The following is a 25,649-nucleotide window of genomic DNA, read 5'->3' as shown; positions in this document are numbered from 1 at the left end:
GCTTGTAAGCACAAACTGCATTACCAAATGTTTTGAGCAAGTAAAATTGAGGCTTTTAACTTTTTAGCGGACTATTTGGGTTAGGGGGGTGTTGATTCTCACCAGAAAGCAACCAACTAAAAGTGTGCTCAGCTGTTTAAACACAATGGATGAAGTTTTCCTCTCAGTTTGTACCAGTTCAATTCTACTACTTTTGCAACAGGCACTATCTTAAAGCGGTTAGGAAGATTCTGCACCATAACAATGATTGTTCCACTTGATACAATTTTATTACCTTTATCATCAATGAAATATGAATATCTGAACCAAAATGCAGTTTGCTGTTAACTATACCTTAACTCTTCCAGTGAGATGATATCCCCATCATTTGTGATTTAATACTGATTTTAGGCTCCCCTGCATAACTAATGAGCTTTTATAAATCTTCACTTGAAAAAGAAAATCTTTAAAATTCCACTATATTGACAACAGCTCCACTTCATATATCTGAAAATTTTATTTAACAGCCACAACCGTTCAGAATAGTTACATCATCGCTTTGAAATATGATTGCACACAGCTGTGCAGTCCATTGAAATACTACAAAACAGGGAAAAGGAAAAACCTGGAGAGTAGAGGAGCTTTGTTCGCTAAACTGAGCTCGTTTGTAGCAAACTCCAGTATGGAGACAATGTCCTCATGCTTTCTGGTAGACTCTCTTACACTTGCAACCATTCATGTCACATTCCTGGAAAAAATAAATAAATAATTCAGTAGTGTATAGGCCAGTGGTTCTCAACCAGGGGTCCAAAGCCCTCTGTGAGGCCACAAGCAGGGGGGAGGGATAGCTCAGTGGTTTGAGCATTGGCCTGCTAAATCCAGGGTTGTGAGTTCAATCCTTGTGAGGACCACCTAAGAAACTGGGGCAGGCAAAATCAGAACTTGGTCCTGCTAGTGAAGTCAGGCAGCTGGACTCAATGACCTTTCAGGGTCCCTTCCAGCTCTATGAGATAGGTATATCTCCATATATTATTTTTCAGGAGGTCCACCAAAATAAACCAGAGAGCAGGACCAGCAGACTCACTGGGGCCCAGGGCAGAAAGCTGAAGCCAAAGCCCGAGCAATTTAGCTTCACAGGGTTCCCTGTGGCGTAAGACCCTGGGGTATTGTTCTGCTTGCTACCCCCTAATGCCTTTTAATCTACTGAAAAACAGTTGTGGCACAGGTGGGCCATGGAATTTTTATAGTAGATTGGGGGGGCCTCAGAAAGAAAAAGGTTGAGAACCCCTGATATAGGCTAAATTACTGCAGAATACAGGGATGCAGATGGCAGTTTATAATAGATTTTGAGTCTCTTTTAAAGTTAGATTCCTGCTATTGTCTACAGTCTTGCAGTAGTCAATGATCAGAAAGTAGGAATGCACTCACCACCACCAGTTTCCCATCCTCTATCTTCCGTGTTATTGTGGACTCCTTGCCATCCCACTGCTGGAGCTGAGTCAATGTGTTACCATCTAAGGTGACAAGAGTCTGCAAAGAAAAGCAGGACTTAAATATTTTACTCGGTCTCTTTGAGTGGAGGTGATACACTCCCACACTATACTCTAAGGCCCTACTGAAGTCAATGGGAGTTTTGCCATTGACTTCAGTAGGGCCAGGATTTCACTCTACATTTCTCATGACTCCTTTTCTTCTTCCATTACTTTGCTACTTGTTCAGTCACTGCTTTGGCACATTTATACATGAAACATGACTTTGACAGCATGCACAATTTAAGTGAACAAGACCTGCTTAGTGTGCTAAGTTCATCTCCTCATACATGTGCTTTGGCTTTTTGTATCATCTACATCTGAATCTTGCACTTGGCAGATGTGTTGCCAGTGCACAGGTGAGGAGTGGGAGGGTCTTGGCAATTGGCCTGAGAGAATCCTATGGAGAGTGAATAATCTTTCTTCACCCTCCGCCACCTCCTCCCAGGGATCAGTGGCGGATTAATAATTTTGCCACCCCTAGGCCGGGAAATAATTGCTGCCCTGGCCCCGCCCCAACTCCGCCCTTTTCTGCCCCCATTCCAACCCCCTCCCCAACTCCGCCCCTTCCCTTCCCCATTGGATCCCTTCCCCAAATCCCCGCCTCTTCCCCCCAGCGCGCGGCATTCCCCCTCCTCCCCCCTCGCAAAACAGCTGTTTCGGCGGCGCAAGCGCTGGGAGGGGAGAGAAACAGGACACGGCAGGGCGCTTGCAGAGGAGGCGGAGGTGAGCTGGAGCAGGGGGGCGGGGCGCGGAGGGGAGCTTCTGCCCCTATAAATTTGTCGGCCTAGGCAAGAATACGGCGCTGCCAGGGATAGTCCCTTTAATCAGTCAAGTTGGAAGCTACTTGAACTCTTGAAAAGACGAGGAATATGGAATCTGAATTACATTTAATTTACTCCCTATATAGGTTATTCCACTTGTTACGCAAGTGTGTGAGATTGTGTCATCAGATTAGTTGTAGGACCATATCCTGCTCCTGTTAAAAATCAAAAGGCTTTTTTGACATTAACTTCAATGAAACTGAAATTTGGCCTTTGGTATTTTTAACATGGGTCTGGAGGGCTGCCAGTTTTATCACCCCAAGGTGCGTCATGGGGCCATACAAACTGAAAATGATTAACCAAACACACCAGACTTTATCTGGTTTCAGTATTTTACCATTTGTAGACTGGTTAGTCCATAAAAACTGATGGATTTCAATGGGGCTTGTGATGACAGGGGTACCCCACCCACCAACAGAGCAGGGTACTTACTCAACATGAGGGAGTGGGGGAGACTGGGTCCCTAAATAGCCTTTATATCTGTAAGCCAGCCACTCCAGTGGACTGGGTGTATTCAGTGGAAAAAAAACCTCTTGTACTAACCTGAACTTTCCTGCCATCTAATGTATTTTCCTCACATTTCTCACCCAGCTTGAAGCTGAGCTGTGAAGATTTAAAGGTGCTTTCTGTTTTTATGGTGATTGTATCTCCATCCTTGCTGATGTAAACATCTGGTTTGGCCATGCTCCCCATTTTCCTCAGGGCCACACCCACACCTGCAGAGCAAAAGCAACAGCATATCAGAGGAGACAGTTAAACACTAAGCCCACATAGAGAGAGGATCCCTTTTAATTATACAGGGCGAGGGAGGAGAAATTCATTTTGCAGACTCATTCATCCTGAATGCTCCTGAGATCTAAACCAAATCTATTTCTCCCCCTATAGGACCTGCAGGTTGCCTGAAAAGCAGTATCTCCGTTCACACAAACTGACATGTAAGGTGGAAAAGGGGAAATAAGAGCTATAAAGTAGTGTTACAAGAAGATTGTGTCCAAGTTTAAGCGAACTGTGTTTTAAAAGTTCTCCAATTGACTTTTCAAACTATAAAATGAATCTACTTTTATATTTATATACAATTTATTAAATGTATATTCATTATATAGATGTATTTCTTCTAACTTACTTATGGAACACCCAGCTGTCACTCTAGACGTGTGTAAAATGTCAAAAGTATATTAAAAAAAAAAACCTAGAAGACTCCCCTCTGCAGAAAAAAGCTTAAGGGAAAAATTGGAGCTTTGGAGCATGACTTGAATTCAACAAAGTAGGACTTTAGCACACTACTAAAGGAAGCACTTGAGGTCCCTTCATCAAAAAGCACCTTGCCTCCAGCCCCCTCTTGATTAATCCAGTGACTCATTAGCTTGAGTGCTTCACCCAACTCAACAGGTTTCAGGCTTTGGGGTTACTCAGGACTTTCACAATGCAGGGCTTTATACAGCAGCTATTAATCAGCCATTTAAATTGCATCCAACAATAAACTGGAAGCCAATGAAGAGCTCCAGGGTGACATTCTTTCTGCAAGAAGTATCATTAAGTAAGTCAGAAGCTGCATTCTGTAGTAGCTGTAGTTTGAATAATCTTAAAGTGCCCTCACATACAGCACAGTGCAGCATTCCAAAATGAAGCTGATAAGGGCATACATTACTGTGGTGAGATCTGCATCCAAAACAGAAGGGCCTGGATCCACAAAGGCATTACAATGCTCAGTATTGCAACAACTAGAAAAAAAATCACAGGAACATGCTACAATCCACAAAGCCTGAGTTAGGCACTTAGGCTCCCAATACAATGCATGGGGAGAGACAGGTGCCTTCAAATACAATCCACAAAAGCCAGCATGCTAGGCAGGGAGCCACTTAAGCTAGCCATTGGGAGATGCTCAAGAGAGGGTTGTGTACTAAGCCCCTCCCCTCTCATCAAGATAGGTGCCTAAGTCCAGGCTGCAGGGAGGTGCCTATCTTTGCTTAGCAATAGTGATCCATGAACAGAAAGCCGATGCCTGGAGTCAGGTGGCTCCAGCACCTAAACTATTTCTTGCAGGAATGAGTTAGGTGCCTGCCTTGCTGTGCACAAAAGAGCTGGAGGAAGAGAAGCCCACTTAATAGCTTTAGCTCAGTAGTTAGAGTACTTGCCTGGGAAGTGGGATATACAGGTTAAATTCCCCACTCTGCCAGAAGGGCAGGGAGAAGAAAGGATTTGAATAGGGGCTGCCCACTCTCCTGTTGAAGCTGTTCCACTGTGGCTAAATAATGAAAGAGTGATTGGAGCAAGGGAACTGTCCAGGGGAATCCCACATGGGTACTCTAACCACTGTACTACAGAATCATTCTGTCTCTGGCCCAATGACTATATAAGTATTTATACTCAGTGAAACTGTTATTTGGGGGGGGGGCAGGGGAGGAAGCAGCAGAGAGAGAGAAAGAGACTCTGTAGCATAGGCGCCAACTTCTACTGGCGCCGGTGGGTGCTTGAACCCCCTTTGCCCCCGGCCCTGCCCTGACTCCATCCCTGCCCTGCTCCCTCCCGCCCCCATTCCAATCCCTTCCCCAAAGTCCCCACCCCAACTCCACCCCCTTCCTGCCCCTATTCCAACTCCTTCCCCAAATCCCCACCCCAGCCCCGCCTCCTCCTCTGAGCATGCCACATTCCACTCCTCCCCCTGGAGCCTGCTACAGCTGTTTGACGGCGGCAAGCACTTGGAGGTAGGTGGAGGAGCGGGGATGCGGCATGCTCAGGGGAGGAGGCGGAGGAGGAGATGAGGTGGGGCGGGGTGGGGTGGGGAGCTTGACTAACTTTTCCCTGTGGGTGCTCTAGCCCCGGAGCACCCACGGAGTCGGCACCTATGCTCTGTAGTCCAGAAAAACTAGTAGTCCAAAACAAGTCCAGTGGTTAGGGCCCCCAATCAGGAAGGCAGAAAAGCCAAGCAATCTTGAGACCCAATCATGACACAGGTGGAAGTGGAAGTATCATTGAAGAACCAACTCTTTGTAATGTTTAAGATTGTAGGTGGGGTCTGAAAATGTGAATCTGTGGCTTGTGGACAGACATGCTCTGAAGGTAATATTTAGAACTGATCATCTGGACAGGAACCGTAGAAGGAGCTCTTTGTTAAGTGCTAACAATTCCTTGTAGACTATATTTAGAGCCATTCACTCTTTCAAAACTATACTCCTAGCAAAATCTGCATTTAATCTTGCAAACTATTTAGATTTAAAATCTAAAATGATGTGGAGCCTAAATATGCCCTACACTATCCTAAGTATTCTTTTAAAAAGTGTTGATAAACACATTAAGGGTGGTGATAAAAAATAAGTCAGAATTCAGGCTGATATCTCTTTTCACACTTGTTTTCTGGGGGTGGATGGGGAGAGGAGACAGATGGACACGAGCTAAGGACCTAGTGTGTTCACTTTAACTTTTTAATTTCTCAAGTGTGTGGTTGACTTGTACCTCAAACTAAGAATTTATTATATTTTGTACTTCACATAGACTGTCTTTGCAAGGTCTGAATTTTAAGATCTGGATTTAGATTTTTTTTTAAAAACAAACATTGCCTGTGCTCACTCTTGGTTAATGTTATAAGCTGCATAGCAGGAAGTTGTATTGCTTTGCTATGAATGTTTATAATATCATAAGTTGCACTTTCTTGTTATGAGGCAATTTATTAACAATTAAACAGTTTATCATTTTTTAAAAAGTTCTTTGTGAGTTCTTTAAGACTTAGGGTAGGATTTTCAAAAGTGCCTAAGGGAGTTTTTTGAAAAATTGACCTTAAATTTTAATTTTGCTGTCTCTGGCTTGCAGTACAGTCTTCTGTCAGTACGGCAAGTGGCTTGGCAAGAAGCAATCACACCACATTGTGCTGCAGTAAGGCCATTAAACTGTTGTAGCCAAATGTACATTTCCACACCCCCCCCCCCAGGCTATCTGCATACCCAGTCCCCCTGCTCCAATGATTCTTTCATTGTTTATCCACCGGGGAACAGCTTCAGTGGGGGCGCCCCACATCAGAATATCCCATAGCTCATCTTGAAAACATGACCCTAAAAGATTCAAAACCCATAAGGAAAATTAAAAGGACTCCAACAGTTTTTTAATCCAATCTCAGAATTGGGAGGAGGGGGCTCCCTTGTGATTTTTGAACAGTTGAGATTGGCAATTCAGGAAGAAAATACTTGGGATAGAAAGTGAACTGATGGTGCTACCACTGAAACTGTTAAGGAATACAGATACATTTTACATCTAGCAATAGAAAGAGTCTTTTCAATGATATTTTGTATCCCAGTAGCAGCTGCATTGATATGACCCCTTATGATAATATACTATCAGACAAATTCATGTGAGAGTATTACAGCACAAATTTAATAGAAAATAGGAAGAGGCTGATAATTGTGTGTTCTAGTTGGGGATTTCCCACTCCATTCTCTTCTCATGCTATCATTTACCCACCTGTTCTTAACACTAAAGACTGTCATTTAACTGAAAGCATGTGTGCACATACACAAGTTTCCAATCTGTTATTGAAATGTTAATATAAGGAACTGTGATTCTAGTCAGTTTCAGTCCAGTGTGCTCTGATTTTGCAGATTTAATGCACAACACAAAAACTCATCTCAAACCAGATAATATGCAAGCTACTTTGTTTATAACAATAAGAAATTCAAGGTGTATATACCACTGAGTCCCAATCTGCTCTCACTTCCACTGATAAAAATCTGGAGGAATTTCAGTTATTTCAGTGGAACTGAGAGCAAATTATGGCCCAGGGGTTCAGACATTCAGCAAACCAAGAGGTTACAAATGCCTCACAGCAGATGCTTTATTTAGGCAATGAACGCACAGATGTATTGGCGCTACCCATCTCAGGTGCAGTATAATAAAGACTAACATGCACACGTTCATTTTCTCCATATTGGATAGATTTTGTTTTCTGTTCTTCTCCCCTTTCCCTAACCCCAGAGCAGGACCAAAACCATTCCAAGAGGTCCCCTCTCTATGAGAGTGTGCTCTGCCCAGCATCAGCTTAGCCAGCAGGGGAGAGAGACTCTTGCTATTCAAACCATTGCTGCAGGTCACACGGTTGCTTTTATGTTGACGCCCTGGGAATTGTCTCCTTTCACTTTAGTTAGCAACCTATTCCCAGGCGGCTCCTAGCATCGGGCACCAAGACGCCCCCGCAGACCTTGGACAGAGCAGCTGAAGAAACCAGGCACAAAGCTTTGGATCCCAGATGAACTAACATAGTGGAGCTAAGTCCGGTGGGCCAAGGAAGGGGCACCTTAAATCTTAGGTCCTTGCCCTTTCCACCCCCCCATCCACCCCCCCCCCATCCATCCATGCATCCAGGACTATACAGACAATACAAATAAATTACACACACGTATACGAGAGAGAGAGAGAGGGTTTTTCTTCCAGCGGGCAGCCAGCAACAATGGGATTTAGGGAGATAGTCACAGAAATCAGAGTCCACCAAACCTCATTTCTTCCCCCAAACCTAACAGCCAGGGAGATCCTGAATGAAAAGTCCTCGCTGCCCAGAGTGCGGGGGACATTCCTTTATTTTCTATCCAGGAGCAGAAGTACAGAGCCCCAGCACCCAGCCAGCCACCCCTACCTTCCCCTCCCTCAAACCCACAGACGGTGAGCGATGATTTTTATCCCACACGGTCTCTCTGCCCCGCCAAGGCTTCCTTACCTAATTCCTTCATGTACTCCTCAAAGCCTTCGCTGGAGATGAGGCTCCACTTGCCTACAAAATCGTCTATGCTCATCGTGCCGGCTCGCTAGGAGGTGTCCCGCAGGAGGTGGAGGCTGGAGGACGATGTAGGAGGCAGACGTGGGCCAGAGGCGTCTTTATCCAGATGCCCCTGAACATGTGCTGCGGGAGAGAACCAATGGGGACCGACAACGTCAGGGGTTCCTACTCCCGGCCCTCGCCCCCTTAGCTCATCAGCCCCCGGGAGGACAGAGCGGGGTGAGGTTCACACCGCCATTCCCGCCAGGAGAGTGCCTGCCCGAGGGCGCCAGGCGAGGTGTCGCCCCGTCAGCGCCTGCAAGCAGAGACTTGCTGCTGCTGCTGCTGTGTGCAGCGTCGGCATAGCGCGGGGAGACGAGGTTGCATTTCTGCCGCCTTGCCAAAGGCAAGTGCTCTGGTTACTGGAGCCCGAAGGAAAAGTGCACGTGCTCCGCGTTTTCCAGCGCAGCTCCCCACTCCCAGAACATCTGCAGCCCTAACAGCGTCACACCGGGGAAAAGGTAACGCTACAGCCGTCTGGAATGGATCCTGCCAGTTTGTGTTACCAAGCCCCAAAGTGTCCCACGATCACTATAGTGAACAAGTGCAGCACACACACACGCGTCCAGACCCTGGTGCCTACTGCAGCACCAGTGCAGCAAAAACCCTGATCCAGCCCCTGTATCCTGCTGGAACCAGCCAAATCTTGGCTGTAAGACTCTAAATTGTAGTGACTAACTAAACAAGTCTAGCTGCTCTTACTGCACCTGGACCATCGTGCATTCTGGCAAATGAATGCCACAAAAACGCAGACTCTAGCGCATGGATCCTACTAGAGCCACTCAATTTTGAACATAAGGACATAAGAACGGCCATACTGGGTCAGATCAAAGGTCCATCAAGCCCAGTATCCTGTCTTCTGACAGTGGCCAATGGCAGGCGCCCCAAAGAGAATGAACAGACAGGTTATCATCAAGTCATCCATGCCGTCACCCAATCCCAGCTTCTGGCAAACAGAGGCAAGGGACACCATTCCTGCCCATCCTGGCTAATAGCCATTGATGGACCTATCTTCCATGTATCTATCTAGCTCCCTTTTGAGCCCTGTTATAGTATTGGCCTTCACAACACCCTGTGGCAAAGAGTTCCAGAGGTTAACAGTGCGTTGCATGAAAAAATACTTTCTTGTGTTTGTTTTAAACCTGCTACCTATTAATTTTGGCTCTCACATTCCAATGCCTGAAAAAAAGAACAAATGTAGCTGCTCTTACTGCATCAGAAAATCCAGCACAAACTGATGCAAAACCTGGATTTTGCACCTGGATCCATGGAGCTTTGCAATTTCTGGTTCCAACCACCAAACTGTATGATTTCTTATTAATCATGTTTTTTATGGTAGTGCCTGAAGATCAGCCAAGAATGGGTTGTGTGAGGCACTGTACAGATACAGAATAGTAGACAGTCCCTGCCCTAAAGAGCTTACAATCTACATCTAAATAGAAAACAAGGATAGCCATTCCCACTACACTGGAAAAATTGAACCCCGCATGCATCCCAGCCTAATAACACTGGAAAAATGCATTTCTGATACCTGGACCTTGCCAATGTTTAATGGCAATGCTCCCAAATTCTACTAAATAGACAAAACATAGCAGCTATTAGCTGCTGCAAAGTGGCACAGAAGCACCACAAAAACATGTATCTGGCATCTCGACCCTGCTGAATCAAGCTAGTTTTTTGTTCCCAAAATTCTACCAGCTAAGTAGAGGAGTGCAACTGTTCCAGTTCCACTAAAAACTACAGATCCCAATGCATCCCTACTCAAAGGCACCCCAAAGATACATATGCAAGTTCTGGAGTGGCTGGATCCTACCACTTTTTTGGCCCCAAGCTATCAAAACAGACAACACATGGTGTCACTCCTACTTGACCAGAAAAATCCCTGCTCCAGCAAACCTCAAGATGCACCAGGGTCTGGGGTGTTTGGGTGCAGTAGAAGCAGCTACGCTTGTTTTCTATTAATGCCATGGAATTTAAAGTTGAGAATCAAAAATTGAATGAACACAGCAAGATCCCTTTGCTAGTTCTAGGTTTTTGCACCAAGATACGTCAGGGTTCTGAATTGTTCTGGTGCAGTTGGAGCAACTGGTCTTGTTCTCTCTTTAGGCATTAGATTTTGCAGCAAAGCTAATCCTTGAAGCTAGCTGGAAAATTTTGAAATTCCAAATTATTTATTGAAAAAAGAGACATATTTTTCACCAAAAAATCATCCCATTTTTTGACCAGCTTTCGCAGTCAACCAGGTTTTTTTAAAAAAGATTCTGTACAAATCCAGTTGTTCAATCCCATAAACCAAACAAGCAGTGCAATATTCCCTTCCTGGTGGCACTGGATTGTCAATTACTGCTCTATATTTCCTTAATCTTCAGTAACCCTATTTTTTAAAATATGTGAATAATGTCTACTCATAAAAAAGCAAGTCACATTGTTTTCTTGTCATTAAATAGCTAACTTTAGACATAAACGCTTCAGCTTCCTTCCTCTTTGATCTTTCTTGCTTGCACAAGTGGGTCTGAGTGGGTTTTAAATTAGCCTATTTGCCATCTATTTCATGTCATGGCAGCTACTGTGCTGCCGGTCTAATAGTCTTGATTTCAAAAAGGATAAATTAAAAACCATCTGATTACAGATCAAACAGAACATCTGTTAGTCACAATCTTTAATATATTGGGAAGCATTGAGTCTTCTGTCTTGTGACTGAGCACAAGTCTGCAGTATACGCCTCCCTAGAAGCAGAAATCCTGCCTTTACCATTGCAAAATATTAATTTCTGATCCAGGACTTCTGAAGTCCTGTCTGCAGAGGGTTTACGTGCACATAGACTTCTGGTTCACCCTCTTGGCAATACAACAGGGGAATGGAAAACACTCTATTTCCATCTAGTGGTGAGACAGTATTCCTTTACCTGAAATCTAGGTATCCAGCTAGAGATCTAGTTACCCATGTATCTACAGTGATGACAACTCTTGTGATTTTAGCATAAGTCTTATGATATTTGGTGTTTTTCTTACAGTGCCAGCTCCAGGAGTCATGGGAATATGGGAGAATCTTAGCTTTCATTTTAAAAAAGTGTCTAGCCCCACTAGTTTGCAAAGAAAGCTTGAAAATCTAACCCAACTGTACTCTAAGGCACTATGGGTAAATACAAATTGTCCCCATTTTTAAAATAAAGCAAATGCATTTTAAGATAATCCTGTGATTTTTTAGGGAAATGCAGTCTACTGATTTTTAAATGCTTGGGATTGGCAATGTTGAGTTGTATCTATATCTCCAGTAGTCAGACTTAAAAAAAACTTCCCTGACATGGGAAATACTGCTGGAACTGGTGATATCTCACACAAGAGAAGAAACTTAGTAAGTGTGACCAATGTAGACGTATCTTTGTGCACACACGTACATTGCGCTACAACATATTATTTATGTTTGATTACTGTAGTAAGATGAGGACTGGAGACATAAACCCTTGGTATCAGAGGCCCGGTATGAGGCCTGAGGCTTGAACTGAAGTAATGGTCAAGACGTTGCTAGCATAAAGCAAAGTTAGGCTGTGAGCCAGAGGCAGGCCCTGCTCACTGAAGCTGGCAAGAGGAAGGCTGCTAAAAGCACGTATACACATGTAAGCACTAATAAGATGAACATATGCCAGGACAGCACCAGAACAGCCTGGTACAAATACATCCCACACAGATAACAAGGAACAGGCAGACCTAACCTAAATACAGTATAAAAGGACAGTATGATGGATAGATAATATGAAAGGACAATACAGTGGATAGACAGTATGATGAATAGACTTGTTTGTTCGAACCAACCTGTACCAGGAGAAACACAATTCCCTAATGCATAGAGGGGCTGTACCTCAGTGCGTTCAATGATGCGTAACCTGTTTGTACCTGTGTATAAGAATGCATCCCTGAGTGAACGTCTTTGTCTGGCCTAGGGGGCAGTGGCAAATCCCGCCCCTGACTGAGCTGGTCCATTGTCAGGGAGCACATATGTACTAGCAGAACTGTAGACATCTGATCCGGGGAGCTAGAGACTGTGTTTCATTTGACAATAAACCTGGCCAGGTGCCTTTGTACCTTATTAGAGTCTGTGGTCATTGGGCGGTACGCTCGAGATCTGCTGTGCCAGCGATCTGTGCAGAGCTGGGACAGCACACAGAGGGAACACACGCACACAGCCAACTGTTATCATCATTGAACAGAGCAGAGCACCACACCGGTAGTGTCTGACGACAATTACTTTACATAGTGTTGATATTGGCCAAACGTATCAAATGTGGGTGAATGAATTTAGGCACCTAAATCCATATTTAGGCACCAAAATAAAAGTGGCTGCATTTTCAGAAATGCAGAGCTCTCATTGGCTCCCACTCAAATTTCTCTTCAGATTTCTCTCTATAAATCCCTATTCAAGTCTGAGTTCAGGTTGGCATCAAGTTCGGACTACCTTAGAAAGAGCCCCTTTCTACTGGCCAGCTTCCTCTCCACTCCAGCCACATCCAAAGGGAAGGAAAAGCTGTACATTTACATTGGAGCATAATGAGGCCAATCCATGTGCCAAGTATTACAGTTCCTATCTGGATAGGATGAGCACTTGGAGAGTGTGACGGACCTGAAATTCTGGATGTGTCACTAGTCGATCATTATTGTCCAAGAGGAATAGAATAGAATCAAATTCAGTGCAAAGAAAATACATAACCAAAGTTAGAGACACCATTTTGACAGTTTGTACAGCCACAGAGGGATAGTACAGAAGCATGTTGACCCCAAATAGGCAGATCCTGCTTGAGTTGTGTAAGGGTGGAGAGTAATTTTGTTGTTTATCACTGACTGCAAGGGCAGAAGGGTGGGAAAGGATGCAAAGAGCCCTTCCCGCTACACCACACACCTGTGTATGATGCAGACAGATCATGGCCTTTGACTGCAATGAGAGCTGGGAATTGGGGCCAGCTAGCATTACAGGCAGATGAGGTTTGTTCTAATGTGACCATAGTCTCACCTCCTGCATTCCAGCCAAGGGAGGAATTAATGTCTTTCAAAATTACAATAGATGCTGCTTGGGCAGGGCACCTTCTCGCCATCCACACATATTGCTGGCTTGTGCGAGGCATAATTCTGTCTCAGACGTTGCCTCATTAAAATGCCCATCTACTTAATCTGGGAGGAACCCATATAAAATTGCAATCTGATAGTGTTATGTGTGGGCTGTATTGGGTAAGAAAGAAGAACTTCCTTTCCCCTAATTAATTATATGTCTAGAGAAATGGCGAAACTCTCTGTACACCAGACTCCTTGTAGGTGTGAGGTGGGTCAGCACCTACTGGAGCCTTGCAAAATTGTCCAAAAATATTAACAGCACAAACAAAATCTATTCACCTGCCCTTTAGCAGTGAAAAAGCTAATAGCATTCTACTAGGTCAGGGGTAGGCAACCTATAGCGTGCGTGCCAAAGGCAGCACACGAGCTGATTTTCAGTGGCACTCACACTGCCCGGGTCCTGGCCACCGGTCGGGAGGCTCTGCATTTTAATTTAATTTTAAATTAAGTTTCTTAAACATTTTAAAAACCTTATTTACTTTACATACAACAATAGTTTAGTTATATATTATAGACTTATAAAAAGAGACCTTCTAAAAACGTTAAAATGTAAAACGAAATCTTAAATTAGAGTGAATAAATGAAAACTCAGCACACCACTTCTGAAAGGTTGCCGACCCTATACTAGGCCATCAAAAAAAGTTACTCACCTCTCCTGCTTTGTGAGTAAGAAGAATTTTGCAAGGCTGACTGTTTCTATTTCCTTATTGTGTTTGGGTGGTACTCTGTTGCCAGCTGTGTAGTCACTGGGCTAACAAGATGAAACATGAGACCCTGGTTACACAGCTGATGTGGGGTACACCTTACTCAGTTCAAAAGGTACTATGATACTACATCGAGAATTGTGAAGCTATGTGTGACCCTTGACATTTGCATGTCAATACTCTTGCTATACTTTAGTTTACAGATATTTCAGTAGTGTCTGAGCTCTGGGAAGTGGGTTTTATATATATGTAGGGTCCTACCAAATTCACAGCTGTGAAAAATGCAACATGGACCATGAAATCTGGTCTCCCCCGTGAAATTTGTTTGTGTACTTTTACCCTATACTCTACAGATTTCACGGGGGAGACCAGAATTTTTCTCAAACTAGGGGTCCCAACCCAAAAGGGGATTGCAAGGTTATTGAAGGATGGTCATGGTATTGCCACCCTTACTTCTGCACTGCCTTCAGAGCAGGTGCCCAGCAGCAGTGCAGTGCAGAAGTAAGGTGGCAATACCATACCATGCTATCCTTACTTCTGCACTGCTGCTGGCAGTGGCGCTGCCTTCAGAGCTGGGCGGCAAGAGAGTGGCAGCTGCTGGCCGAGGGCCCCGCTCTGCAGGCAGCAGTGCAGAAGTGAGGGTAGCAATACCATACCATGCCATCCTTACTTCTACACTGCTGCTGGCAATGGCGCTGCCTTCAGAGCTGGGCTTCTGGCCAACAGCCACTGCTCTCCAGCTGCCCAGCTCTGAGGCAGCGCCACCACCAGCAGCAGTACAGAAGTATGAGTCGCAATACCCACAACCTCTCCCACAACCCTCTTTTGGGTCAGGACCCCTACAGTTACAATGCCCTTACATTTCAGATTTAAATGTCTGAAATAACAAAATTTATTATATTTTAAATCCTATGACCGTGAAATTGACCAAAATAGAATGTGAATTTGATAGGGCCCAATCTATATGCAGTTTGCTAAGATTTAAGTAAAAATAAGGTTGCTCTAACCCCGTGCCCAGCAAAATCTCCCTGGTATCTGCAAACCACACTACATGCTTTCTATCTCACCAACAATATCCAGGAATCAAAGCTTGGTGTCCCATTCTGCCCTTGGATATGGGCACCATATCTAGGCAGAGTTTTGCCCTTAGGTGGCAGGTTTCCCAAAGCTGCATGTGGCAGAAGAATATACAAAATGATCCTCAGGACCTATATTTGCTGTATATACAGTAATATGTATTTATGTGCAACCTAAAGAAATGACTTCTTAAGTGTCACTTTGAGACTCGTTTGAGTGATCAAAAATCACACCTGAAAGTTTTCATCTTTGGTCCACATCTAGAGAAAATTTGGCTTTTTTTGTTCTGTTTTGGCTTTTTTGTCCCATCAAGAATCTAGTCAGAAATTTCAAACTTTAAATTGTAAGGTGTAAACTCAGGGATTGCAGTCAATGCAATTTAAATTCCACCCTAGCACTAGTCATCAAAAGGTATGCATGCTCCTCCCCCAAGCTGCCTTTCTATTATAGTAGGGGCCAGATTCTGCCCGCATAGAATGGCTCCAAATGCAGCATGGCTGCACAAATGTAGGTGGGAGTATAGCTTGGCAAAATTGCCAAAATCAGTGGTTGAGATTTTCAAAACCAAATAGGGGATTTAACCTTGCAACACCCATTGACACTAATGAAAATTGTGTGGATATATCCCCTAAGCAGTCAGCTTGGCAATCTCAACTGACACCATTTAAAAAAAAATTAATGCATTTTAATTTGATCATTTGATTAAACTTTTTTTCAGTAAGAAAGGCCTCTCTCCTGCAATAGCTACACCAGGCAAATTCCTGTACCTCTGCAGAGTCCCTGTGAAGTCTCTGAGACTCTGCATGGCCACCAGTGCAGATCTGATTACCCAATAGCAGCCTTTAGTCCAGAGGTGTAGTAGAAAACTGTAATTAGCCAACCGATTAATTTAAAAAGCATTCTGTGTCACATTTTATGATACGGTCAAGGCTTGGTCAAAAGGCAGTGCCATTAATTATTCCAATGGAGAAATAAAAATTATGCCTTCAAAATTATTCCCTATTTATTTGGGAGGGGGAATGTTATACTGGTAAATGGTGAGACCTTGCTGAGATAATCTCTAGTCAGTTTCCTCGTTAGGAACAGAATCAGACTCTAAAGAACTCAAAAGATGAAAAACCCGGTGGGCCTGATGCTGGGGGACCTCACCCAATATTAATGTTGATGGGAGTTCACAGTCGCAGCATCTCAAAGGCAGAGCTCAGCATCTTGGAGGACTGGACCCTAAGGGTTAACTATTCTTATCCCCTATTAGAAGTGCCACATTTTTCAGTTTTTACTGAGCCCACAATCGTCAGTTTTTTCAGCACTCTAGCTCAAATGCCAGACTATCATTTCCCACAGACATTGATGTGCTCCTAATTTAATACATACTCCATTGTTAAGCTAACATGTCCTACCTCCTAGGTGACCATGTACTTTAACCCAGGGATCGGCAATCTTTTGCACACGGCCCATCAGGGAAATCTGCCGGCGGGTCGGGCCGGTTTGTTTACCTGCAGCGTCAACAGGTTCGGCCGATCGCAGCTCCCACTGGCCGCGGTTCACCGTTCCAGGCCAATGGGGGCTGCAGGAAGCGGCACGGCTGAGGGATGACGCTGCAGGTAAACAAACCGTCCCGGCCCACCAGCAGATTTCCCTGATAGGCCGTGTGCCAAAGATTGCCGATCCCTGATTGAGCCCACCCAATGGTCATCTTCATATTAACTCTACCAGAAACAAATAATGGATTAATTTATTTGGGTATAAAATGAAGGGTTTTAAATAAAGGATCAGAGCACAGGTCCATCAAATGTAGGGTGACCAGATGTCCCGTTTTTAAAGGAATAGTCCCGTATTTAAGCCCTCCTACAGGTGTCCCAACTTTTTCTTAAAAATGGGCAAATTGTCCCATATTTTTTGCTTCCCCCCATCAGCCTCCCTGCTCGCCAGCCTCCTGCCCACCAGCAGTCAGTAGGGAGGTCCAGTGGCTGACAATGTGGGTGGGTGTGCAAGGCTGGTGGTGGGGCGGAGCTGCAGCACACGGGGCCGGCCGCTCCCCCTTCTGGTCCATCAGCACAGCCCCCGCTGCATGCCGGCTCTTGACCAGCAAGGCCCCGCCCCCTGTCTTGTTTCTGGCCAGCGCTGGCTGCACACTGTGGCAGCTGATAAGTACGGGCAGGCGCCAGGTGGCGTCCGGTTACATCTCACCTCTGCTACCCACCCATCAGCCTTTACATGCTCCCCCTCTTGCTGTACTCTCCTTGTTTTGCCCCACTGTTCCTCCATATCCCCCCTGGCGGGGCGTGTCCCGCTCCCAGCCCTGTGCGGAGAACCAGCCCCTGGTCTGAGTGCTCAGCTCACCAGCAGCCTGGCCAGGAGGCTCCTTCCTTCCTCCACTGCCTCTGGCTGGGCTGGCACCCCAGGACAGCCCAAGACCCTCCAGTCCAGGGTACTAGCCAGGAGAAGCCGAGCCCTGCATATGCCAATGCCCTGCACAGCTCTGGCACAGGGAAGCTTCTTAGTCCTTCAGCTAAGCTCTGGAGTGGGCGGGGAAGTGATTTCCAGACTGTTCCTGCTGGCTCCACAGCAACCGCCTCCCCCCGGCAGGGGCTTAGCACCCTCTTCACCCGCCCTACTCCTCACCACTCTGAGTCCTGCCCCCAGGGAGTGGGGGCTGTTCTATCCCCTAGGCACCCTCCTCTGCTGAGCCATCTCTCTGGCTGGTTTGCTGAAGCCCCCCGCAGTCAGGTTCCCTGGGACCTGGTGCACAATGTGTCCTTAGGGCTTAACCCTTTCCTGCCCGCTCTGTAGCCCGGGGACTGGAGGGGGCTGGGTTATGTCGGTGACCAGCAGCAGCCTGGAGATGTTAGTTGCCTTTTGACACTGTGTGGGCAGGAAGGGACAAGTTGCTTCCAGCCATGGGGGGTAAGGGGGAGGAAGAGATGAACTCTGCAAAGACACAGGCCAGGTCATCCTTTCCCCCTCTCCTCGTTCCCTGTGGCTGGAAGCAGCTCCCGTCCCTTCCTTCCCTCCCGTAGTTCTGAAAGGCTGCTGCTAGCCACGTTCTGGTGTGAACCCTGGCAGAAATCAGGGGGGAGGAGAGGGGGAGATGAGACCCCGTGTGCCCCCCCCCCCCCCCACAGAACAGTGCGTCTGGAACTCATTTCCCCTTTAGCCTGACAAAGCTGAGCTTTGTTAACCTTCCGGGTACGTTCATCTATTTTAATGTGCTTGTTTGCACAAAGTGGGATGAGGAAAGGTTCTGACTATTATGGGATTACTACGTTATGTACTGAGTTTATTTTATCAGTATAAAGGCCATGTTTTAAAATGACTTGGGCAGTCGAGTCCTTTTATCGTATTAAGGATATCTGTCTTTTTGCCATGGTTTTTAATAACTGTACAATGCCTAAAGGATTGATAGGTGATTTAGTAAATGTAAATTTTAAAAAATCCATTACTACGACACACATTGTGGTCGCGCCTGGAGCCCCAGCCCCAGACCAGGACCTCAGTGGGCTAAACACTGTACACAGAACAAAAAAAAAGGCTTTCACTACCTTCTCTTGCCATCTTTCTGAAATAAGAGCGAGCCTAATGGACCTTACCATTCTCCTTTCTATGGGCCCAAACTACAAACCTGTACTGGTAAAACTGTCCTTCCTTCTGCAGATTTTATGCATATGGGGAAAAAACACACAGAATCAGGCCTACTCTGTTCTTAAAAAAACTAACAAAACTGGACCACAGCAAATGACCTCTCCCTCCAAAATACTGAAAACACCAATTCATCTTTCACTTTGGGCTATATTCTGTCACCCTTATTCACAACAAGTTGCACTTTTTCTCTGTGGATAGTCCCTTATAAGATGGGTCTTCCACATTCTTATTTATTTTGTGGGTTTGATTTAATTTCTGAGCTAACTAAACAGTTATTAATCTTCAGAGATTCTTGAATCAAAATCAGTTACTTAGTGACAGACAAGTAGAACACTATAGAATCTGTCCTGAATTTTGTCTAAAATACTGTAGCTGAGTGACAGCAAATCTAGATAATATTTTAAACTTATTCATCACATTTATATTTACTGACTAACTTTAAAAGCAATAACATTGTTTAACCATCTAATGAAGTTTTGGATACCAGTGCATAGCATGTATGCTGAAAACACTGTCTAAACTTAATTTTTCCATTTGAAACAAATTTATTAGGCTCATCTTCATTATTCATATTAATATACAAATAGGCATGGCATTGATCCAGTGTGTGCATAGTCAAGAGACTGATGATTTGTGTATATGGCTAGAGGAATTTATTTGTGCATACTAGACTTGCCGACCCTGCCAGAGTTAACGATTTTAGCTTCTCCATTATACTTTCCTTAGGAAAAATATATATTTATATGAATTGATATTTATATGTATGTTGAATTGGCCAGCATTTTGTCCATGTCTCTTTTTAAGATTTCATGTCAGTTATTAGTGAAGTTTCCTATGTAGTTATGATGACAAAAACTGCTCGCTGCTTTTCACATGCCTAAACAATTTTAAACATAATTGTTCCTTTGATCTTCAAGCACCCTTTTTCTTGGTTTTCTCTTCTGCCTTAAGGTCTTTTGCTATGCATCTGGAGTTGAAAGCTGATAACATTTCTGCTGCTGTCAAGTTGGCTCCTTTCATTATCAATCTGTCTCCATCAGCTGTAAAGGAAAGATCATAAGTTTTAGAAGTGATAAAGTTATAAGAAACAATTTAGCATACATTCAAACTAAAATCAGTGTAAACACTCAGTTCATTCAGTTTACTTAAAAATATTCAATGATTTCATATACCCATTACCACTGAATCTGTGCGCATACCATACATTAAGAGCAAGGAACACATTAAAGTTAACTACCCACAACAACAAAAACAGCCTCCATCCCTGAACTGCCTCATCCAAACATAAGGAAAAGCTCCCCATATATGATCTAGTTTCAGAACAGATGTGTTACTAAAGTAGTTCACGCTATTCTCTGAAAGTCAGCAAACTTGGACTCTAAGGATATGTCTACATTAGAAAGGTAAGTCGACCTATATTATGTCGACTTACAGCCACTGCTGTAATTACTGTAGCGGTACAGTTCCACACTACCCTCCTTGGGTCTGTGGTATGTGTCCTCACCAGGAGCACTTCCACTAACTTAAGAGGGGTAGTGTACAGGGCTGAGAGACCAGTCTCTCAGCTCTGCTGGCAGCTCCCTACTGGGAGCCCAGCTGCCCCACAGACTTCCGGTGGGTTGCCCTCCCTCCACTCAGGCAGGGGGTGGGGGGAGAGGAGAGGGGGAAGCTGACCGCGGCTTCTTGCCCCGGCTTGCAGCCGGGAGCAGGGTCCAGTCACCCAGGCTTCTCACCACAGCTCCCAGCCAGGAGCAGAGTCCATTCTCACCCCAGCTCCCAGGCAGGAGCGGAGTCCAGCCGCCCAGCTCTCCAGGGGAGTGGGGGGGAAGCGGGACTCTAGCTGCCTGCTTTCTTGTCAGTTTCATGGCTCCTGCCAACAGCTGATGTAAGTAACGCAGTGTCTACCCTTACATTGCATTGCCCTATCTACACCGACATAAGCCTTACGCCTCTCGTGCAGGTGGAGTTATAACGGTGTAGTAGGGCACTTAGGTTATGTCTACACTTACCAGAGATCAACACTGATGTGATCGATGTAGCGGGGGTCAATTTAGTGGGTCTGGTAAAGTCCTACTAAATCGATTGCAGAGCGCTCTCCGGTCGACTCCAGTACTCCACCGGAACGAGAAAAGTAAGGTAAATCGACAGGACAGCGTCTCCCATCAGTGCAGCACGGTGTAGACACCCACAGTAACTCAACCTAAGCTACGTCGATTCAAGTTATGTTATTCATGTAACTAGAGTGGCATAACTTGGGTTGACTTACCGCGGTAGTGTAGACAAGGCCTTACATCAGCAGGAGGAAGGCTGTTGTATAGAGACTGACATAATTAGGTCAACATAAGCTACCTTACATTGACCTGTGTAGTATAGACCAGCCCTAAGGGAGTGGATTCCACATCTGAAAGAGGCAAGGTGGGTGAGGTAATATTTTTTAGTGGACTAACTTCTATTGGTGAGAGACACAAGCTTTCTCACCAACAGAAGTTGGTCCAGTAAAAGATATTACCTCACCCACTTTGTCTCTCTAGTATCCCGAGACCAACAAACTACAACTATACTATATATTGTGTATAGTCAGTTTCGGTATCCCCTGAAGAGGAATCAAGTTAATCAGTTTACCCTGTTCGTTTGTGTCTTTAATACAGAAACAGGTAAGAACAAACATTTTAAAAATTAGGAAAATTTCATTTTAAAACCTAAAAATTGTCAGGGAGAACTAGGAACAAAATGTAGTGCCTAAAACTAATTGTAACTAAATTTTAAAGTGACTAGATTTTTCAAGTTGACAGTATCCCTCAAAAAAACTATAGCAAGCCCAGCAGCATAATACACTGTCTTGTGCAGTTTCTAAGTTCAGGTCATAGAATCATAGAATATCAGGGTTGGAAGGGTCCTCGGGAGGACATCTAGTCTAACCCCCTGCTCAAAGTAGGACCAATCCCCAGACAGAGGTCCTGTGTTCGCAGGCTGCAAGGACTGGAAATGTTTCCTTGGCAACATGCTCAGCACCTTGGGAAAGTGAAAAATTGAGAGCAGTAGTTCCTGGCACCAGTAAAATAATCCCTTTTGGCAGAGGCTCTGCACAGCATTGAGCTTCATCATCTAGTATACCCAGGCAAGAGATAAAGATGAGAAATAAACGAGGAAGGAAATACTGTAAAGACACTGAAAAATATATATATGTTTGACATATCAAAGCTAAATCTTTGCAGTGTTCGCTAGAAATGACAGCTGACCCGATTAAAATATGAAAGTTTAAAAGGAAAACAAATAGATAATCATTAGTGAAGGAAAAATCTTAATGGGCTGGGTTCTCTGCTGGACCTCTTAGAAGGCAGCAGAACAGAAGGTAAAGCTCAGGAGAGAGGAGAACAAAGGCGGATTAAAGCGATTTGTGAAGTGCCTCAAATCTGGGCTGCGCTGGGGTTGACAGAAACCTCCAGTATAAGTTAGAGGAGCCTACAGAGCTGGCTGCACATCTCGTAGACCCATTTCTGCAAACATTTATACATGTGAGTAGTCCCACTAAGGTGGGACAGCTCATATGACCAAGTTACTCAACTGCATAAGTAGCTGCAGGATCAGACCTTAAGTTCTCAAGACTGAGAAGTCTATGACTCCAATATTACAAGTGAGATGCACAGAGGTGGACTGGTCTCTGTGGCATCATGGAGCCACATTGACTTCAACAGGGCTCTGCACAGGTACAAGGGTCCACTTGCAGACCTCTCATTTAAGTATTGGAACTTTATGTTTGTAATGAAATCAATCTCTTTTTTTTTTTTTTTAGCATTCCCTTTCTTCCCAGTTCTAAATCCAGTAGTCGGAATTTTTTATGATTTCCTTCCATATCCATTAACCTGACTGATTCCATCCTACTTTTGCTCAAAAACATGTTTGTACAACACCTAGCACAATACGGTTCTGATCCATAACTGCGATGTCAATACAAATACAAATTACAGGAAACAATCACAAATATCTTCCAGTGTGAGTCTAGAAAGGCTACGTTCCCTTTAAGATGAATGATAAACTCCTTACCAAACATGATGTCTACAACTGGTTCAGATCCATCATGTCTTACATCTGTTGTCACTACACAGTTGGTATTGGAGGCACGAGCTTTTTTACTGTTAACATGTTGAAGAAATATTCTGAAAAGATTTAAGAAATATAGATTAAGTAAGAATATACTGAACATATTTCTGCAATTAATTTACATAGTTTGATGTTGCTAACTAACCAAAATACAAACCAATTAGGATTTATATTTACTGCCCCAGTTCTACAAGGAGTTCCATAAGTGCAGACTCGATTGCATGATCATTTTAACAGATTATTATTACAAAGAAATTTTAAAATCCAATTTGCTTTTCACTATTTTGTTTACTTTCTGCATTTCTTTTTGATTGATTGCATTATCCCAGCTATCAATCAAATCAGTTTTATTTTTCTTTATAACTAATTTTACTTTCAGGTTGTCAATGTTTCAGTATTTGGAGTCCAGATAAATGTTTATTTTGTTTAAATATCTGTTTCCATTGGATTTTTTCCCCAACTCCATGGTAACATGTCTAATGATTTGCTGAAGCTTGTGTAATTTGTTTTTCCACATTTAAATTTTGGCCAAAGTTCAATTAATAGGGTCCCTTTGAAGATAGGACAGTCACCTGCAGGAGTCAGGAAGGGATTCCCTGCACGCACACCAATGTATTCTGTTGTGGGTTATTTTTATTGCCTTCCTCTGAAGCATCAGCGATGGCAACAGCTGGAGATATGATATTGGAAGGGATGGGCCGGAGCTCTTAGGTGGCACGGAGCATTCTCTCTCTCTCTCAAGGTGCTTGGCTGGCTGGTTCTTGCTCATATACTCAGGGTCTACCTCATCACCATATGTGGGGTGAGGAAGGAATTTTCTCTCTGGTCAGATTGGCAGTGACCTTGGTTGTGTTTCACCTTCCTCTGTAGTGTGTGGGTGGTGGTGGCAGCGGCGACCTGTAATATACAGGTCAGACTAGATGATCTGGTTGTTCCTTCTAGCCTTAACCTCTATTACTGTGTGTGTATGCACATGCACGCATGCGGGTGTGTGTAAAATAACTCCTCAAATCTGCTCCAAATTTGTGTTTTATGTTCCTGTAGTGAAGTAGTTATGGAAAAAGCACAATTATTTGGACTTCAGGCAATTAATTACCAAAGAACATCAGCATTGTGTTTTTCCTCACTATTTGTAAGTATTGTAACACTAATAACTAGGGCCCTACCAATTTCACAGCCATGAAAAAAACGTCACGGACCATGAAATAAGCCATTCCTCGCAATGGGGGCGGGCTGGGGGGGACAACTAGAGCCAACTCTGGGAGCCTTCCCCTTCTGCAGGATGCTCTGGAACTAGGCAGCAGCCCCAGAGGGTTCCCACAGCTGGAAGAGGCTTGTGGAGTTGGAGCCAATCTTCCCTGTGCTGCTGGGAGCATCCCAGCAAAGGGGGCTCCTAGCTGATAGTCCGGGCAGGGCTGGGGCAGGACAGAACTTGCTCTTTCCCTGCAGGGATGCTCTTGGGTATCTCTCCTGGCTGCAGATAGCTCCACACCCCCTCCTCCCCACTCTGTCCAGCTCTGAAGGCAGCACAGAAGGGAGGGTGGCAACCCCATGACCCTCCCCCACAAACAGGTTTGCAACCCTCCCACACATTCCCTTTTGGGGTCGGGACCCCCATTAAAACACCATGAAATTTCAGATTTAAAAATCTAACAACATGAAATTTACCAATTTTCAAATCCTATGGTCATGAAATTGACCATAATGGATGGAGAATTTGGTAGGGCCTTACTAATAACAAAGGCCCTAATCTTACTGCTGACGCCACATGGGCTGACCCTTGCACTCACATGGATCCTCAATGACTTTAGGATTGGGGCCTCTGTGCTTAGCATAGTAAAGTTAAGCACATGTGTGTTTGCAGGCCTTAGTAAGTACCTCTACACTTTGAGCTGGAGGTGCAAATTCTAGCTCCAGGAGACTTAACCCGTGCTAGCTCTGACTGAGTGTAGCTGTGGCAGCAGGAAGGGCTACCCACCCACTACATGCTTAGTGTCTCAGACTACATAGTGTGGATAGCTCCCCATCCCCTCTACTACTACACTCTATTTTTAGCATGCTAGCTCAGTCCCAGCTCCAGCAGATATGTCCCCTCAAGTTGGAATTTACACTTTCCAGCTCATAGTGTAGAGTAGACATACCCAAAGACACAGAAGCAGAAGATAGACTAGTTGTATTTCAACCCATCTTCTGATCATTTGTTACAGTATATCTTTCCTGTGGAACTTCGTTATGATACCTTTCTTCTCTGAAAAGCGAATAAAAATGGCACCTTTCTATTAAAGAATGCCTCCTCAGTGTTCAGACATATATCTGCTTACTGATAGTAAATCATATCATCTTATTGTAGTAACAGTAATTTTCACTGCTGCATTTTACACTCATCAATGTAGTAAAGACAGCACATCCGAGGAGGAACTAGATTCTATTCCTTCTTTTACAACATCAACAATTGTTTGCTAAACTCATGTAAATTATATTTGTGCAAATCAAGTGAACACATCTGTACAGGTGTCACCAAATGAGTAGTCTGAAAACAATGGGGTTGCATAGATCTTGCCGGGATCTTAACTTGGCCAACTCTCACAATATTTGAGATTTTAACTTAAATATAAGAATGGCCATACTGAGTCAGGCCAATGGTCCACCTAACCCAATAACCTGTCATCCAACAGTGGCCAATGCCAGATGCTTCAAAGGGAATGAACAGAACAGAGCAATTACCAAGTGATCCATCCCATCCTCCAGTCCCAGTATCTGGCAATCAAAGGGTGGGGCTGCTCCCCGTGAGAAAAGGATGGGGAGAGATGGGCTGCTCCCTGTGAGCGAGGTATAGGGGGGACGGGCTGCTCCCTGTGAGCGAGGTATAGGGGGGACGGGCTGCTCCCTGTGAG

General features: G+C 44.5%; 2 protein-coding genes across 2 annotated transcripts in view; both read right to left on the bottom strand.

Annotated features, from left to right (window-relative positions):
• Positions 1-244: 244 nt before the first annotated feature.
• LOC117873609 (fatty acid-binding protein 5-like) lies at positions 245-8,251 on the bottom strand. Its single transcript, XM_034763184.1, has 4 exons — positions 8,031-8,251; positions 2,876-3,048; positions 1,408-1,509; positions 245-727 (listed from the first exon to the last, which is right to left on the bottom strand). Exons 1-4 carry the CDS (start codon positions 8,104-8,106, stop codon positions 677-679), a joined length of 402 nt encoding a protein of 133 aa, XP_034619075.1. The 5' UTR covers positions 8,107-8,251; the 3' UTR covers positions 245-676.
• A 10,928-nt stretch (positions 8,252-19,179) lies between these two features.
• MRPL53 (mitochondrial ribosomal protein L53) overlaps positions 19,180-25,649 on the bottom strand; it is a 7,306-nt gene continuing 836 nt past the window's right edge. Inside the window, exons 2-3 of the mRNA XM_034763182.1 lie at positions 22,699-22,811; positions 19,180-19,694 (exon numbers count right to left, since the gene is read on the bottom strand). Of these exons, the coding sequence (XP_034619073.1) occupies positions 19,567-19,694; positions 22,699-22,811 (241 nt within the window). The 3' untranslated portion in view covers positions 19,180-19,566. The remainder of the gene's footprint in view (positions 19,695-22,698; positions 22,812-25,649) is intronic.

The sequence above is a fragment of the Trachemys scripta genome, chromosome 2 (assembly GCF_013100865.1).
Source record: "Trachemys scripta elegans isolate TJP31775 chromosome 2, CAS_Tse_1.0, whole genome shotgun sequence".
In the NCBI taxonomy this organism is placed as follows: domain Eukaryota; kingdom Metazoa; phylum Chordata; order Testudines; family Emydidae; genus Trachemys; species Trachemys scripta.
This window is presented reverse-complemented; position numbering and strand designations above follow the sequence as displayed.

Excerpts from the sequence above, each read along its gene's own strand:
- LOC117873609 (XM_034763184.1), bottom strand. The coding sequence starts at position 8,106 with ATGAGCATAGACGATTTTGTAGGCAAGTGGAGCCTCATCTCCAGCGAA. Across the intron at positions 1,510-2,875 it reads TAGATGGCAGGAAAGTTCAG|ACTCTTGTCACCTTAGATGG; the intron begins GTTAGTACAAGA and ends TTTTCTTTGCAG. Across the intron at positions 728-1,407 it reads AGGATGGGAAACTGGTGGTG|GAATGTGACATGAATGGTTG; the intron begins GTGAGTGCATTC and ends TATTTTTTCCAG.